The sequence below is a fragment of the Patella vulgata genome, chromosome 8, assembly GCF_932274485.2.
Source record: "Patella vulgata chromosome 8, xgPatVulg1.2, whole genome shotgun sequence".
Classification (NCBI taxonomy): Eukaryota; Metazoa; Mollusca; class Gastropoda; family Patellidae; genus Patella; species Patella vulgata.
Genome location: NC_065886.2, coordinates 11,420,292 through 11,434,980, shown reverse-complemented (window position 1 = coordinate 11,434,980; position 14,689 = coordinate 11,420,292). Strand labels below are relative to the sequence as shown.

The 14,689-nt window shown below is 39.0% G+C and overlaps 1 protein-coding gene across 1 annotated transcript; it reads left to right on the top strand.

Annotated features, from left to right (window-relative positions):
* Window positions 1-5,754: 5,754 nt before the first annotated feature.
* LOC126829880 (beta-1,4-mannosyltransferase egh) lies at window positions 5,755-13,262 on the top strand. Its single transcript, XM_050560048.1, has 2 exons — window positions 5,755-5,802; window positions 10,784-13,262. Exon 2 carries the CDS (start codon window positions 10,804-10,806, stop codon window positions 12,172-12,174), a length of 1,371 nt encoding a protein of 456 aa, XP_050416005.1. The 5' UTR covers window positions 5,755-5,802; window positions 10,784-10,803; the 3' UTR covers window positions 12,175-13,262.
* Window positions 13,263-14,689: the final 1,427 nt, after the last annotated feature.

Below are 14,689 nucleotides of genomic sequence, written 5' to 3'. Positions count from 1 at the left end.
ATATATATATATATATATATATATAAATAACACTTTAAAATTAATTACAATGGTATAACAATAAGAAATTCGTTGATAACATTCAAAAGGGATTTTTACAAGTTTCATCAGAGTCTTTGATAAAAATACATTTACAAAATGAACAGCAGGATATGGCTCTGCTAATACAGTACGGCTTTGCATATATTAGCCCACACTGATCCGCGGTGAATATTCGCTTGCCCTGTATGCGTAGGCGAGGAGGGATAACGATTTACCCCAAATGAATTGCAAAAGAAATCAGTAAAGTTTGGTTCAATGATACGTATACGAGACAACACCATACTCAAATTCGGCCATGGCGAAATGACGTAATTAACATAATTCATGGAGGTCTTCAACAAGTTTCAGAGAGCGTTATTTTGTAATCAGTGTGTTTTAGTGGTGGGAGAATAACTCTTTCTTTAAATTCTTCAAACACAAATGGTGATAGAGGCGAAATGTGCTGAAATAACAAATTTGACCAAACAGCCCCCCCCCCACCAAAAAAAAAACCCTCAAAAAATGTATTTTTCATGCCAGCTATTTCGTGAGTTGTGTCTGAATTTAACGATAAATTTTGAAAATCCAATACAGCAGCAATTCAAAATGGCAGACAAAATGGAATCCAAAATGGCTGATTTTAAGTTAGGCCTAATCGTCATTTTTTTTTCTATTGGATATTATGTCATTTATATGGTTTTCGGTGTTGCCGGGTTCAATTCTGATCTCAAAAATAAAATTCAAGAATCCATGATGGCAGAAATGAAATCCCAAACGTCGGAATTTTAATTAATCGTCATTAAAATTTTTACTTCCGTTAGATATGACATATACATTATGTCTTATAGGCTAAGGGTTTTGAGGTTGCAGAGTTCAATTTCTATCCACAAAACTTATTATGATTAGTCCAGATCGGGTACATTTAAAACGACAATGAAAATAGAATCCAATATGGCGATTTTTGTTCTTTTGGATATCCCTTGAAAAATAAGGTTTTCAGAGTTACTGAGTTCAATCACAGGAGTCTGACCTTCTATCCGTATATATATGCATACACCATGTCCAACCAGACTGGATAGAAGGTCAGACTCCTTGGGTTCAATACGGGGTTCAAAATTAATTTCACAAGTTCTTGTGATTGCCACGACCATACTGTTTTTCATCAGCAATGGAAACTAGACAAAAAAACAGGCAAAAATGAACCCGTGGTTATGTCGGTCCTAATGATACCCCTGGGGGCGGGGGTCTGGTGGTGTTCTCTTCGAATAGGCGCCAAATTTCTTTAGAAAAAAACTGACTGTAAATAATAGACTATATCTTGGTGTTTCTAGCTTCTGCACATATTTAACTTGCGGCAACCATAGCAATTAATCAAAAACGACGTAAATTCATGATTAAAAGGGGACCCCAAATTACGCAAGAACATTAACTAGTTTTGGGACCCCTGAAGCTACCATAGTCCTGTTCAGCCCATCCCTAAAAAAGGGAGAGGAAAGATAGGATGTTAAAACGTTTTGCAAATTTTTTGCATTACTTGATTACTTTAATCATCAGTAGAAATACTCTATATAAAATACCGGGTCCTCCGGTTTCCCCCAACTGATAAAGACCCCTCCCTACGCGCAAGTGAATTATTGAAATAAAATTAAACCATATGTTAGTCCCGAAATGACCTAGTTTGTGTTGAGTGGACGTTAAGCCCCATTTCTCCCCCCCTCTCTCTCTCTCGCTATTTAAAATAATAATTCGTTTATTATTTTACAGTTACAAAATAGAAATAAAGTATTTTCCATTTTATTCAAAAAACAATTTATTGACATTTCATGCAGAAAGATATGGTGTTAAATTATCATATAAATTAACACTTGGTATATTGATCGAGTATTTTACAGCAACAAGAACGTTTCCCTTTAATCGAAATTGAGAACTACAGGTGGTAGACAATATTTAAATGTTGTTTAAATGCGTATTTTCATTATGCATGTAGATGGAAGGTCCACTTGGATATAAAATAAGATTTTGTGTGAAATAGGCGCCCTGAATACAATGCAACATAGGCGGCTTATGAAATTTTGCAGTCTAGTAGTTTATTCATCCCTTGATTCTGTGAAATAAAAAAAACATTTTGCCACCAAAGCTGGTTTGAATACTGTTTGATGCAAAGGGAGCGTATCCTTTTCTGTGTGCCCAGTTTGCGATATTTTAGTATGTTTACGGTAATAACATGTCTTAAAATGTTTCTATACTCTTCAAAAAAAGTAGGGGCTATTCAGAAACAATACAAAACTGCGGAAATGCACTGCTGTTTTTATTAGAGGTATCCAGTGTATGTTAATAACAGGCCAATTGCCTACACATGAACACAAACAGTTCATATGGGCGGCTTATCTGACGGCCCCATTTCACCCGCAAAGAGATAACCGTCAAAATTGAAAATGGACGTTTTTGATTTTTGTCTTAATAATGAGTAATTGCTACACCAATCATCAGACATTCAGCAATTCGTCGCGGCATGCTCCTAATCAACCATCCAATCACGATTTGGGGCAATCTGACCCACTCCTCTTGCTCTTGCAGTGCCACGGCCAATTTTTGCAGTGTTGTCGGTTGACGTTGACGTCGACGAACACGTCTCCCGATCAAATTAATCGTAACAAACTAAAGCAAAGATACGCTAAACAGTACATCTTATGCAAGAACCGATAGGAAAGCAAACATGGATAGATAAACCAGCATGCGGCAGTTTTCATCAACACTTTCTTGAAGTGTTAAATTGACAATGAACCCCTCCCACATGTATGGCGCTATTGCGTGTCGCATGTGCAGCTCAGTGGTTCTGTTGGGGCGATAAGTTCTTCATCTGTGAACATACTCTCAAAGCATGTCAAGTGTCCATGACTATTTATCATATCACAACCTGCATAGGTAGGCCTAATTGCATTTCAATATCCCCTACTTTTTTTTAAGAGTATATTATAAAGGTAACCATTATTATCGTGATACATATAAATATATAGGTTTTATTGACGCTAGGTATATGTTTGCTAATTTCATTTTGAATCCAGGTGAGAGATTCCACTCGGTGTATTTCTTCACAGTCAGAAGATTCTCCATCTTGTGGTAATACTATGTAGCCTATTGTGACATCACATCTTGTGGTAACTATGTATTGTGACATCACATCTTGCGGTAACTATGCTTGACATCATAAATTTGTGTGCACAGATAATTCTTTACATAAAAAGACCAAGCTTCTTTTTTGAGTGTTATTAAAGTATTTTTATTGTCGTAACATTGTAAATGTGCTAAAAAAAATATTTTCATGTTTGCACTTAAAAATGTGGTATGTGTTTTCTTGTTAATCAATAAAAATTTTTTTACCAAAAATATGTTCTTCAAAAATAAGTTCACATAAACAGCTTCATTCTGGCCTTTATTTCATAAAGTTGGCAGAAAACTAGAGCAGGTAGGATAAAATTGATATAATTTTACTGTCGGTGGCAATATTTGATGACGTCATAGTGGAATAACATACCATGTGGTGAGTGTCCACCCAAGTTCAAAATACTCACTTCGGCACCCACTAAACATTTCTTAGTCAGATTCTGGATTATAAATAAGTTGTACTACTGTAGGTAGTAAAATTATTTAAAACATTAATCGACGGGCAAAAAGTTTCTAAGTACGCTGTCAAAATACTAATATTCTTTGGCTGTGGGCATCTCCATGTTAGGGAGTGGGAGTGGGGTTCAAAATGTATCTGAGGGGAGACTTATCACCTCCCCTTGCACCGTCACACCCCCGCCCCTGCCCTTAGCTACGGGTCTGGTTGGCACCAGGACTTTCCAGGAGGGTATGTGACACAATATTCCGACTTGACGTAGAGTTTCAATGTTCTGTTTAATAAACCAGCAGCCCTTGCTACGTCTCCAAATTCGTCGACGTTGAAAACACGAATTATTTGTCAATTTACCTCAACATTGATGTTGTGATCTTACCGGGAAATGATGGGCTTCTGATATCCAATATTTAAGACAAAATAAACATTTTACCATGACGTTTCAGTGTGATTTGTAACATGGGGCTCGAAGAACGAAGCTATATTCCACAAGTCGTGTCAATCGGTGACGTCTTATTCTTATCTGGAGAGCATGTGCAATAAATACTATTGGTGTAGAATGGAATAACCAGAGGCTAGAGATTGCCATTCGATTGAGACTTCTGGCGTATTTCGCCGAACATGACTGATTTGAAATAAGAGCAAAAACGGAAACGATTGAATGTAAATCAGTTTATATACATTCACATTACATTATTATATGGCTTCCGACCCATTTGTGTCAATTTCTAGGTCCCAAATATTAGAGATTTAGCTCCTTTAATTTCATATAAACCCCTGGAAAACATATCTTATATATCTTTATAGCATCATCTATACAAACTCTGTTATCAATCACAAAATGAAACTGTAATGAAATAGCCCGACACAGGACATCGGGTTTTGGTACCATCCTGACGACTAGATACTGTTCCTGTCTGGCTCCTTCCGCTACCACTGACAAAAGGAAAACACGTCGCGGAAAACTTCGAGGAACTTTCGCCGATACCTCATGGCTAACGATCCAGCGCCCCCCCCCCCTTAAAATGAGCAATTTAGGAATAAAAATAAATAAAGTGTAGTGAGTAAGTGCAGGATGGCGGCACCACACGAAATAACTTTGGTGCATTGTCAAAGACTTATTCAACTCTTGTGTGTAATTATAATAAGCTTTGGTGATCAATTTATAAACATCAATATATTACCCTAACTTCGATCAACTTTGTGGGTAGCCGCTGTGGCTCAGTGGGTAAGACACTTGCTCGTGTTGGCCGAAAAAGTTCCTCGGGATTTTCCGGCGTGGGTTACCTCTTGTCCATGGTGCAGGACACAGGGGCTGACAAGGGCAGTGTCTAGTGGTTCGGATAGGACGACAAACCGAGTTTCTTTTTGCACGATTTCTCGCTTGTACGTGACAAGGAGTGGGGTCGCCTGTCCAGCCTTGTGGATTTTCTCCAGGTCCAACGCCCCCCCCCCCCCACTAAAGACCCTTACGCTGCGAATTATTGAAATAAAATTGAACCATAGACTAGTCTCGATATAACCTACTTCTGTCTAGTGGTCTTTACCCCCCCCCCTCCCCTTCTCTCTCTTTGTAATATTGTAGATATAAATACCTCTGTATGTTATTATGAAATGAAATGCGGTTTAACGTCCTACTGCTCTGCTCCGACTGGGCTAATGAAGACGTGCTTACACCATACAGTATGCTACACCATGAGGGAAATTTTGCCCGAGTGTCGGTGCTCCGGCCTACTCTTTTATCGAATTCCAATTACCAATGGATCTTTTACGTGCACGCCAATTTGTGCACGGGACCCCGGTTTTTCGTCCCATCCGAACGACTAGACAGCTGTTTTTGTTAGGCTGTATGTTATTAAGTTATCTATCTATATCAAGCTATAGGTTCCAAAATGACCTAGTTTGTGTGGAGTGGACGTTACCCCCCACCCTCTCTCTCTCAATTACACCAAATACTTTCGTGGGAATGCATCTTTAAATATAATAAATATAAAGTGAAATTTTAATATAATGCAATCATCGCACATCGTTGATGAAGCATCTGTTGGAATGTATTCACACAGAAATACAGTTCAATATTTCTATTCTTCATTCAGCACGTGTTACACTCTCTTTAAAAACACAATCTGGAATACAAATAGATTAGCACGCTGTTTTAAATCGTAAGTATATTTGACTTAGACTTTTCTAATTTCGTGTTTTTTGACCTTCCAGTTTCCTAAATAACCAACCGCTATGATATAATATACAGAACCAATTTACATTTTTTTTTTTTGGATAAAATTTAATACTTTTATCAGTGTATCACGACTTCGACATAATATTACTTCTAGCAATACAACAGGCCCGGGACTATACACTATGGTGGCTGATTGATAAATGTCGTGAAGTCGGGTTGTTGCCTTATGATGCGCGACATCATAACATCCTGACATTATACCAATCAGCCACCACAGTGGATGGACACTTACAGTTGATCCCCGGATCCATTCACTTGATTTAGCATTCATGGTTGATGTGAGTCCCAAGATCTTATCCTTAACCCAAACGCTAATACCCCCGTCAGACCGGGGTGGCGTCCTTACTGCGCTGCTACGGCGATGGAAAATGGTCCCAGAGCGCGCCAAGATCGTCATTAACGTGGTAAAAGCGTGATGGAAACTCCAGATATCGTGCTGTGGTCTCCGTGGTCGCCAAAACAAACGCCAAGGTTCTGCGATCTGACCTGGGAAGCTGTGAGAAGGCGACTTTTTTTTTCAAGTTTGTAATATTTGGGACATTTTCTCGCTTTGTGTTCACGTATGCCGGCGACCTTGTGCATTTGCTGGTCGCCGTACGGTCTAATCAGCGCATTAAGGACGCCGCCCGGTCTGACCTGACGGCGGCTTAAGTAAAAGGAAGCCTGGTCAACCACAATCGCCATTGATTTGATATATACGTTTGTTGTTTATTGCAATGTCTGTCTATATTGAATGTCTTGTCCGCGGGTTTGTCATGTGCGCGCTGTCATAAGGTCTTTCATTGAGTCAACTGGCGTGGTTTCGAATCCTCGGGTTGTACGTGACAAGGAGTAGGGTCGCCTGTCCAACCTCGTAGTTTTTCTCCGGGACCCCCGGTTTCCTCCCACTGCTAAAGACCCCTACGCGCATGAGAATTATTGAAATAAAATTGAACCATGTGTTAGCCCTGAAACGACCTAGTTTTGTCGAGTGGACGTTAACCCCCCCCCCTCTTTCTCTCCCTCTCCAAAACAAAGACGGGTTCCCCTGTACTTTCGATTATACCCAGAGTTGGACCAGCTGCCGCCAGGATCGCCATGTTGGTAGTCAATCTACAATCTATAAGTTTAATAGATCAACATTACAATAAAGCAAATATAAAATAATATGAGTCAGCGGAAACGAACGGAATGCTAAACCTAACCCTAACCCTAACACCTAATCACGTGCCCCAGCCCTGTTCACATCTCGCGATAGGTGGGTAGAGGGGGCGATGTTTTGATGCAGGGCATATGTTTTTGAAGGCCTATGTTTTGATGGAGGAGGACCAATGTTTTGTGGGAAGACCTATGGGCCTATTTTTCGGGGGACGGAGGACCTGCGTTTTGATAGAAGGCCTTCAGTTTGATGGGAGGCCTTCAGCTTGATGGAAGACCTATGTTTTGATGCATGAGCTGGTGGAGGACTTATATTTTGACTGGGACCAATGAATATGGCGTACGAGCTCGATGAATGTTAGGGGGCAGAACCTGAAATACGGCGGTCGTCTGCAAGAGGCGAATGGGCGGAGCTTACCGTGTAGGAATCCCCCTACTCCGCAACTAGATGAAATAATTTGTGTTTTCACTTTACCCGTCTGGCCGAAAAGTCACATTGCCCTAAAGTTTATGGGCAGCTGCACCCCCACTCCCACTCCCCACACACACATCCCCCCCCCCCCCCTGGTTAGTATGCCCATGGGAAAGTCTTTCTGATTTCTTTACTTTACCTACATCTTGAGATTCAAACATCGACCGTTTACCAAATTACTGAAACTAAAAAATATCCTACTAACATGCACTGTTAGATATTGACTTTGCCGTGTATATCAGAAACAAATAAAATGGAAACACCTGTCGCGTAGTAACATTGTTAAGAGTAGTAATCAATAATTTTTGTCCTAGTAAAAATGGTGATAATAAAATTGTTTTCGATCGATAGTTACATGAATTTCAAAGTATAAATACATGTTGAACATGTAAATTAAAGTTTAATGAAACAAAATCCCATAAAATTGAATCACATGAAATGGGGTTAGACGCATTACTGTTATGAACTTAGGGCCCGGTCTAATAAAGTGCGCGCTATATGAGAGTTTTTGCCCGGACAGCGGCGCTTCCACATGCTCTTTGTTGAACTGTTTCAGTGGCATTTAGTAATTGTATAAGTTTAGTAGTGAATGTATTCCATAGAATTATGACTCTTCGTCAGAATAAAAAAAAAAAACATGTCATAATCATGTTTGTTGAGGGGGAAATGGGGAGGGGGGGGGACTAATGGTCTGGAGTGTCACACTTCTATCTTTAGCTGGCCGGTCACCTCTGGCTTGCGGTTGAGATTTCGATCCCTGGCTGGTGTAAGCGTGTGCGGCATGTGTGGCCTTCCAAACCCCGTGAAAAGACCCCTGCAAGATAATAAAAATGAAAATAAGACAACTTGTCTGCGATAAACACTAATGCAACAAGCAACATGTTCGTCGAAAAATATCAGAAGTATTATGGTAATGAGACATTAAAATAACTTCCATTCCACACCGTTTAATAGTTGCTTAAAGCTGTATTCGGTGCGATTTCCCTTTGTCGGTGGTGCAGGAAGGGGGGGGGGGTGGCAAGGGCAGTGTCCGGTCGTTTGGATGGGACGAAAAATCACGTAAAAGATCCCTTGAAGTTGGAATTCGATAAAAGAGTAGTCGTAGTGCCGCTGTCCGTGCAAAATTCCCCTAATAGAACCCTGTATGACGCACGCTTGTCCCCATTAGCCACAATGGTGCAGAAAAATAGGACGTTAAACCCCATTTCATTTCTATTCGTCATCATCATTGTTCCACACCATACTACCCAATCTGTTTTACAGGGTATTACCAAAGTATTCTAATATCTCTGTAAAAGATGGCTGCTTTCAACACGTGACGTTATATCACGCGGTGTCAATCATTGGCTCAATGGCGCGTGCATTGTTTACATAAGACGTCACTGGATCGGGTAGAATGGTGCCTTTTACTCATTTTAATATCCATTTACACTAAATAGTAAATAATTTTACCTAATAATACTTTAGACGTCTTTATTTATTTTTCTAATACATTGAAAAATTGTTTTAGAATTTAATTTGTTGGAGGAAAAAAGTTAATATTTGTGACTCATTAAAGTTACAATTTCATATTTTTAAGTTCTATTTTTAAAATATCTTTGAAAGGCATTTAGTGAAAGTGATATATAATAACAGACAGCTTTATGGATGACATTCACTAGGTTTATTAACTGCAACGTTTCAATGAGGATACTCTCACCGTTATCAAGCAATGATACAATCAACATGTTACAGAAGGTTATATACAAACAAATAACAATGAACTAATTAACAAAATAAGGCCGAAGCCATTCAAAGTCATACCTAAGTAAACTATTATTAATCAATGAGAAACCCTTAAAGGGGGGAAGTAATGTACAAATCCATGCTAAAACAACAACTGATCATAATCAAACCCCTAATTTCCATATTGCAAATAAAGATCACAAAATTTTAAAAAATAAAGATTAAATTATTTAAAAACAACCTATGATATATTTTGTTATAATAATTGTGATTGGTTACATCTTGTTGCCTAATGGAGAGGGTGATTAATGGTATCAACAATAACATGATTTCTCATTCATAGGTTGTTTTTAAATAATTTAATCTTTATTTTTTAAAATTTTGTAATCTGTATTTGCAATATGGAAATTAAGGGTTTCATTATGATCAGTTGTTGTTTTAGCATGGATTTGTACATTACTTCTCATTGATTAATAATAGTTTACTTAGGTATGACTTTGAATGGCTTCGGCCTTATTTTGTTAATTAGTTTATTGTTATCTGTTTGTGTATAACCTTCTGTAACATGTTGATTGTATCATTGCTTGATAACGGTGAGAGTATCCTCATTGACACGTTGCAGTTAATAAACCTAGTGAATGTCATCCATAAAGCGGTCTGTTATTATATTTTTAAAATGTATTAAAATAAAGCTCTAAAATAGATGGTATCTATAAACAGTCCTACCTTGTTAAAGAATAAGCCTATTAATCCTATAATTCACTATTGCCAGTTGAGAAATTGGCAAAAATATCATTTTCAACTTCAAATTCAAACGTTTGAAGATAGCTATTTCAATGTGGGGAATAGGAAAACAAGGGAGGTGATTGTGTTAATCTATTATTTCCGGTGTGAAGATTTTTAAGTGTGAGAAAGATAACCTATGATCGTATAATAGTGAATTGACAACCTATTGAGCAAAAGACATAGAAATAATTATGTTTTGACTTTCTTAGAAAATATGAAATTGTAACTTTTAAGTCGCATCGATGTCATCCTTATCAGTGATTGTAGAGGCCTAGCGAATATTCACTGCTGATCTGTGTGCATACTACTGTACTACCTTCACAATCTCCCGCCAGACCCCATCCCATCCAACCCACCGCCTCTGCCGTACCCAATTTATCTCGACGATCGATACCTGACTGAATACTGTCAGACAGCATTTCCGGCAGTCTATTTTTCAAAATCTTCTGGGGGATGTCCCCCATACCCTCCTTAACAACCCCTTCTTTGGCGCTCGTGAGTGGGCTTCGTAAGTCTGTTGGTTTGACACTTTACCTCAACGATCAGTGCCTAAAATACTGCATTTCCGGCAGCCTGTTTTTCAAAATTGTCTGGGGGAGGCCCCCCCCCCCTTACTGTACTATCCCTATTTCAAGCTTGTGCCTTTGCCCCCTTAACCTTGGACTTTGCCCCGGCTTTGCCCCTCCAACCACCGACGACTGACGCCGTAGATTCAATTTTAACCGTACCTATGGTTTATATTCGTAACTGTTGTTTTTTTTGTTTTTTTTTATAAATTTTACAGATTTTTGGACAAAAGCTGCCATGCATCGTTATATCAAACATTTTCTCAGCATCTGTGTTTTGTTCACCTGCATCGCCACATTGGCATATCAAATAATCCACAGTAGACAGGCATTCAACCCAAATCAAGAACATGGCTGGTTTGTAATTTCATTATTGTGCATATTTCACGTCCTGTGGTTGAATACCTGGATTTTTACCTGTGTAAATATAGCAGGGTTGATATGTTTCAACAACTTTCCGGATAAACCAGTCCTAAAACAATCCCTTAGAAATTCTGCACTTGAGAGATGTATGTGTTTCCGTGTTGTGACTCGAGGGACGTATCCACAACTCGTTAAAACGAACATACAGAGGAATATAAAACAATGTACGGAATTCGGACTTTCTAATTATGTATTTGAAGTGGTCACCGATAAATTAATTGGAATAAAAGAGGGTCTGAACGTGCGGGAAGTTGTTGTTCCTGACAGTTATCAAACCAAACATGGATCTCGATATAAAGCGCGTGCATTACAGTATTGTTTAGAAGAAGGAGTAAATATATTGAGTGATAATGATTGGATAATACATTTAGATGAAGAAACATTAATTACCGAAAGCAGTTTAATTGGTGTGATTAATTTTATAAATGACGGTCAATATGAATTTGGTCAAGGTGTCATTACCTACGCTAACGAGGAAATTGTTTGTTGGATAGCAACATTAGCAGATTCTGTTCGCGTCGGGGTTGATTATGGCATGCTGCGGTTTTCGCTAGGAATATTACATCGCCCAATGTGCAATTGGAAGGGATCATTCATTGTCGCCAATGCCGGTGCAGAAAGAAGCGTCTCTTTTGATTTTGGACCCGAAGGCAGTATTACCGAAGATTGTTATTTCGGCATGAAAGCGTGGGAAAAGGGATACAGATTTAACTTTATCGAAGGCGAGATGTGGGAGAAAAGTACTTTTTCAATCATGGATTATATTCGACAGAGAAGGCGGTGGGTGTTAGGAATTAGTCGCGTATTTCTCAGCCCTAATATCAAATTTCCATACAGATGGACAATGGGTGTGTTAACCGTATCCCAGCTAAGCCTACCAATAATACTCTTAGGCCTGTGTGCTAGAATCCCTCTCCATCCAACCATTCATGTCATAGTGGGGTCCAGTCAAAGCGCAGTGATATATTTTTTATTTGTTTTTGGTAGTATGAAATCCTTCTCAAACCGCCGTCCGGGTTGGTGCTTTTATCTGTTTTTATGCCTAATTATGTGTCCTGTTGTATTAATCGTAGGTATTTTGGAAATGTCTGCAACATACTGGGCGGTATTTTCTCAATCGCAAACAGGATTTCATATCGTTGACAAAGGTATAACAGAAAAACCGGACACTGTTCATATTGTTTAAAGGAGATAAATCGATAATATTGGGAACTAGAAATTGACACAAATTGGTCGCAACGCATAAAATATTATATATTTACTTGTAAATAATGTTTTAGTGGAATTTGACCTGTAACCGCACATTACGTCATTGTTTCTTGCTGCCGCCAATCCTCGTTCTCAACTCAACGCCACCACGATTTCTCGTATTGCTTGCAACTCGCCATGTGCAAGGCCTGCTTAGAACTTTTCTTAAATTTCTTCTGATTACAGTCATGTCAAAAAATGACAGTAGACCTAGGCGTAGTGACAAATGGAATGAAGTGAAATGAAATGGGGGTTAACGTCCTACTGTTCTGCTCCTATACTGGGCTAATGAAGACGGGCATACGCCATAGGCCTACAGTGTGCTATGATGAGGGAAATTTTGCCCGGGCAGCGGCACTATCGCCTACTCTTATATCGAATTCCAACTGCCAAGGGATCTTTTACGTGCATTCCAATGTATACACGAGACCTCGGTTTTTCGTATCATCCGAAGGATTAGACAGCTGTCCTTGTCAGGCCCTCCGTTCTCGGGTTTTTCGCGATACAGGTCTTTTGCTTTTCTAGAGACTATTTTCTACCGTGCCCAACACTCGGAAAGCTTTTAATAATTGGAAACCCAGTGGGCGTAGATTTAAAGGACCTTTCCTTCCGGAGGGTGGTAAAATCTGGAGAAACTTCAATTACAACTCATGTTACAATCTTGACTGTAAACTCATGCTCCATTGTAATATTTGCTTGTCAATTAAACCTTTTGAGAATGGGAATTACTATATTAACGACATCCGGCCTACTATTGTGTGTTATTAGGGGCTATTCCGAAAGGTAACGGCGATACCCGCATTATTCACGACCCCTCAATTCCTATACCTCAAATACAAGTTGTGAATATATGGATCTCCGACATGCCTTAAAATTCATCAAACCGGATGACTATCTTGCGAAGGTGGACTTAAAGAGTGAAGTGTCACAGGTCTGATTTTCCTATGACAGGTTTTCAGTGGACTTTCTCTGGAGGAAATAAACCAACATCTTTTTGATCGAAAGTTAGGCCTACCTTTCGGGCATGCGTGGAGCCCCATCATTTTTCTGGCTTGGGGCTCCGCTGTTTGTACTATTATGAAATGCAGCCATCATGTTACTTGTATTGCGTATCTCGATGATTTTTTGGTCATCGCGGACTCGTTTTCAGAATGTAATCGTGGTCTTACTTTGTTCTTGATAACATTGAGGGAGTTGTGCTTTAATATTAACTGGCAAAATACTCAAGATTTAACCTGACGATTTAGTCAGAAACGAGTAGACTTCTACAATGCGTTGTCAAACTCTTTAGGCCGCAAACGAGCAAGTGTGAAACAGATACAGTCACTGTGTGGTAAACTGAACTGGACTCATTAGATGATTAAGCGAGATCGAACATTTTTGCGCCGCCATAGACATCATCTCTTCCATCAAAAAGCGAAACTCAAAATTTGTAATATCTCAAGCCTTAATTCTTCATAGACATTAATTGGTTGCTAGACTTCATGAATGTATTCAATGGCACTGTTATATTTCTGATTGTTTCAAATGAGTGAAGTCTGTGTCACTATACATGCCCGGGCCTAGCCTACAGCGCAGTGGACGCTTACGGCTAACACCCGGATCCATTCACTGTATTTGAATTGTTCGTTTGTTTGTGATTTTCTGCTTATTGTCTCTTCTTGTCCATATATTTGTTTTTGTGTAAATTATGTGTGGTACAGCCCCCTGCACTTACTCGACTTAAAGCCGGTTACCGGTTTACAGACAGAAGCCTCGACACATGGCGGGGCAGGAATTCATAAAGGAGATTACTTTTATATCAACTGTAATATTCACTTCCTATTTATTTATTACCAAGGAACATATAAACATCACAGAATATCTAGCTGTCGTGTTATCCGCGATGCGATGGGGGCACATGTGGCCCAATAAGACTGTTCTTGTCGCAACAGACACTAGAGACTTTTGGCAAGCGTAAATTCTTGGTACGTATCGCGTACCTGTATGGATTTTGCGTGTGACGTCATCAATGTATCTCACAATTCAAAAATAGAATTGGCTGTCACTTGATAAGGGACACGAGAAAAAGTAGAAAAATCCCGTGCATTCCCCCGTTTTTATTCATTCTGTTCTTAATAAAAACATGGTAATGCACGGACTTTTTCTAATTCGTTATCTTTTATCTACTGACAGCCAATTCTTTATTTGAATGTCAGATATCCTCTCATCGTCTCATATAACAACTTTTCATCTTCAGCGGAATTATCAGTGAAATGAAATTCGATCGTTTGTCTGTTACCGCTCGTTACTTCAGTCAGTTATATAGAAGGACAACTCATGTTTAACGTCACTTCCCGTGCTTGTTACACATCTCACGTAGCAATGATCTCTGTGTTAAAATTATATTTGGGATGTATTTAACGAGCTCTATCACATATTTTATAATGACTGACACCAATATTGTCCTTTAA

Excerpts from the sequence above, each read along its gene's own strand:
- LOC126829880 (XM_050560048.1), top strand. The coding sequence starts at position 10,804 with ATGCATCGTTATATCAAACATTTTCTCAGCATCTGTGTTTTGTTCACC.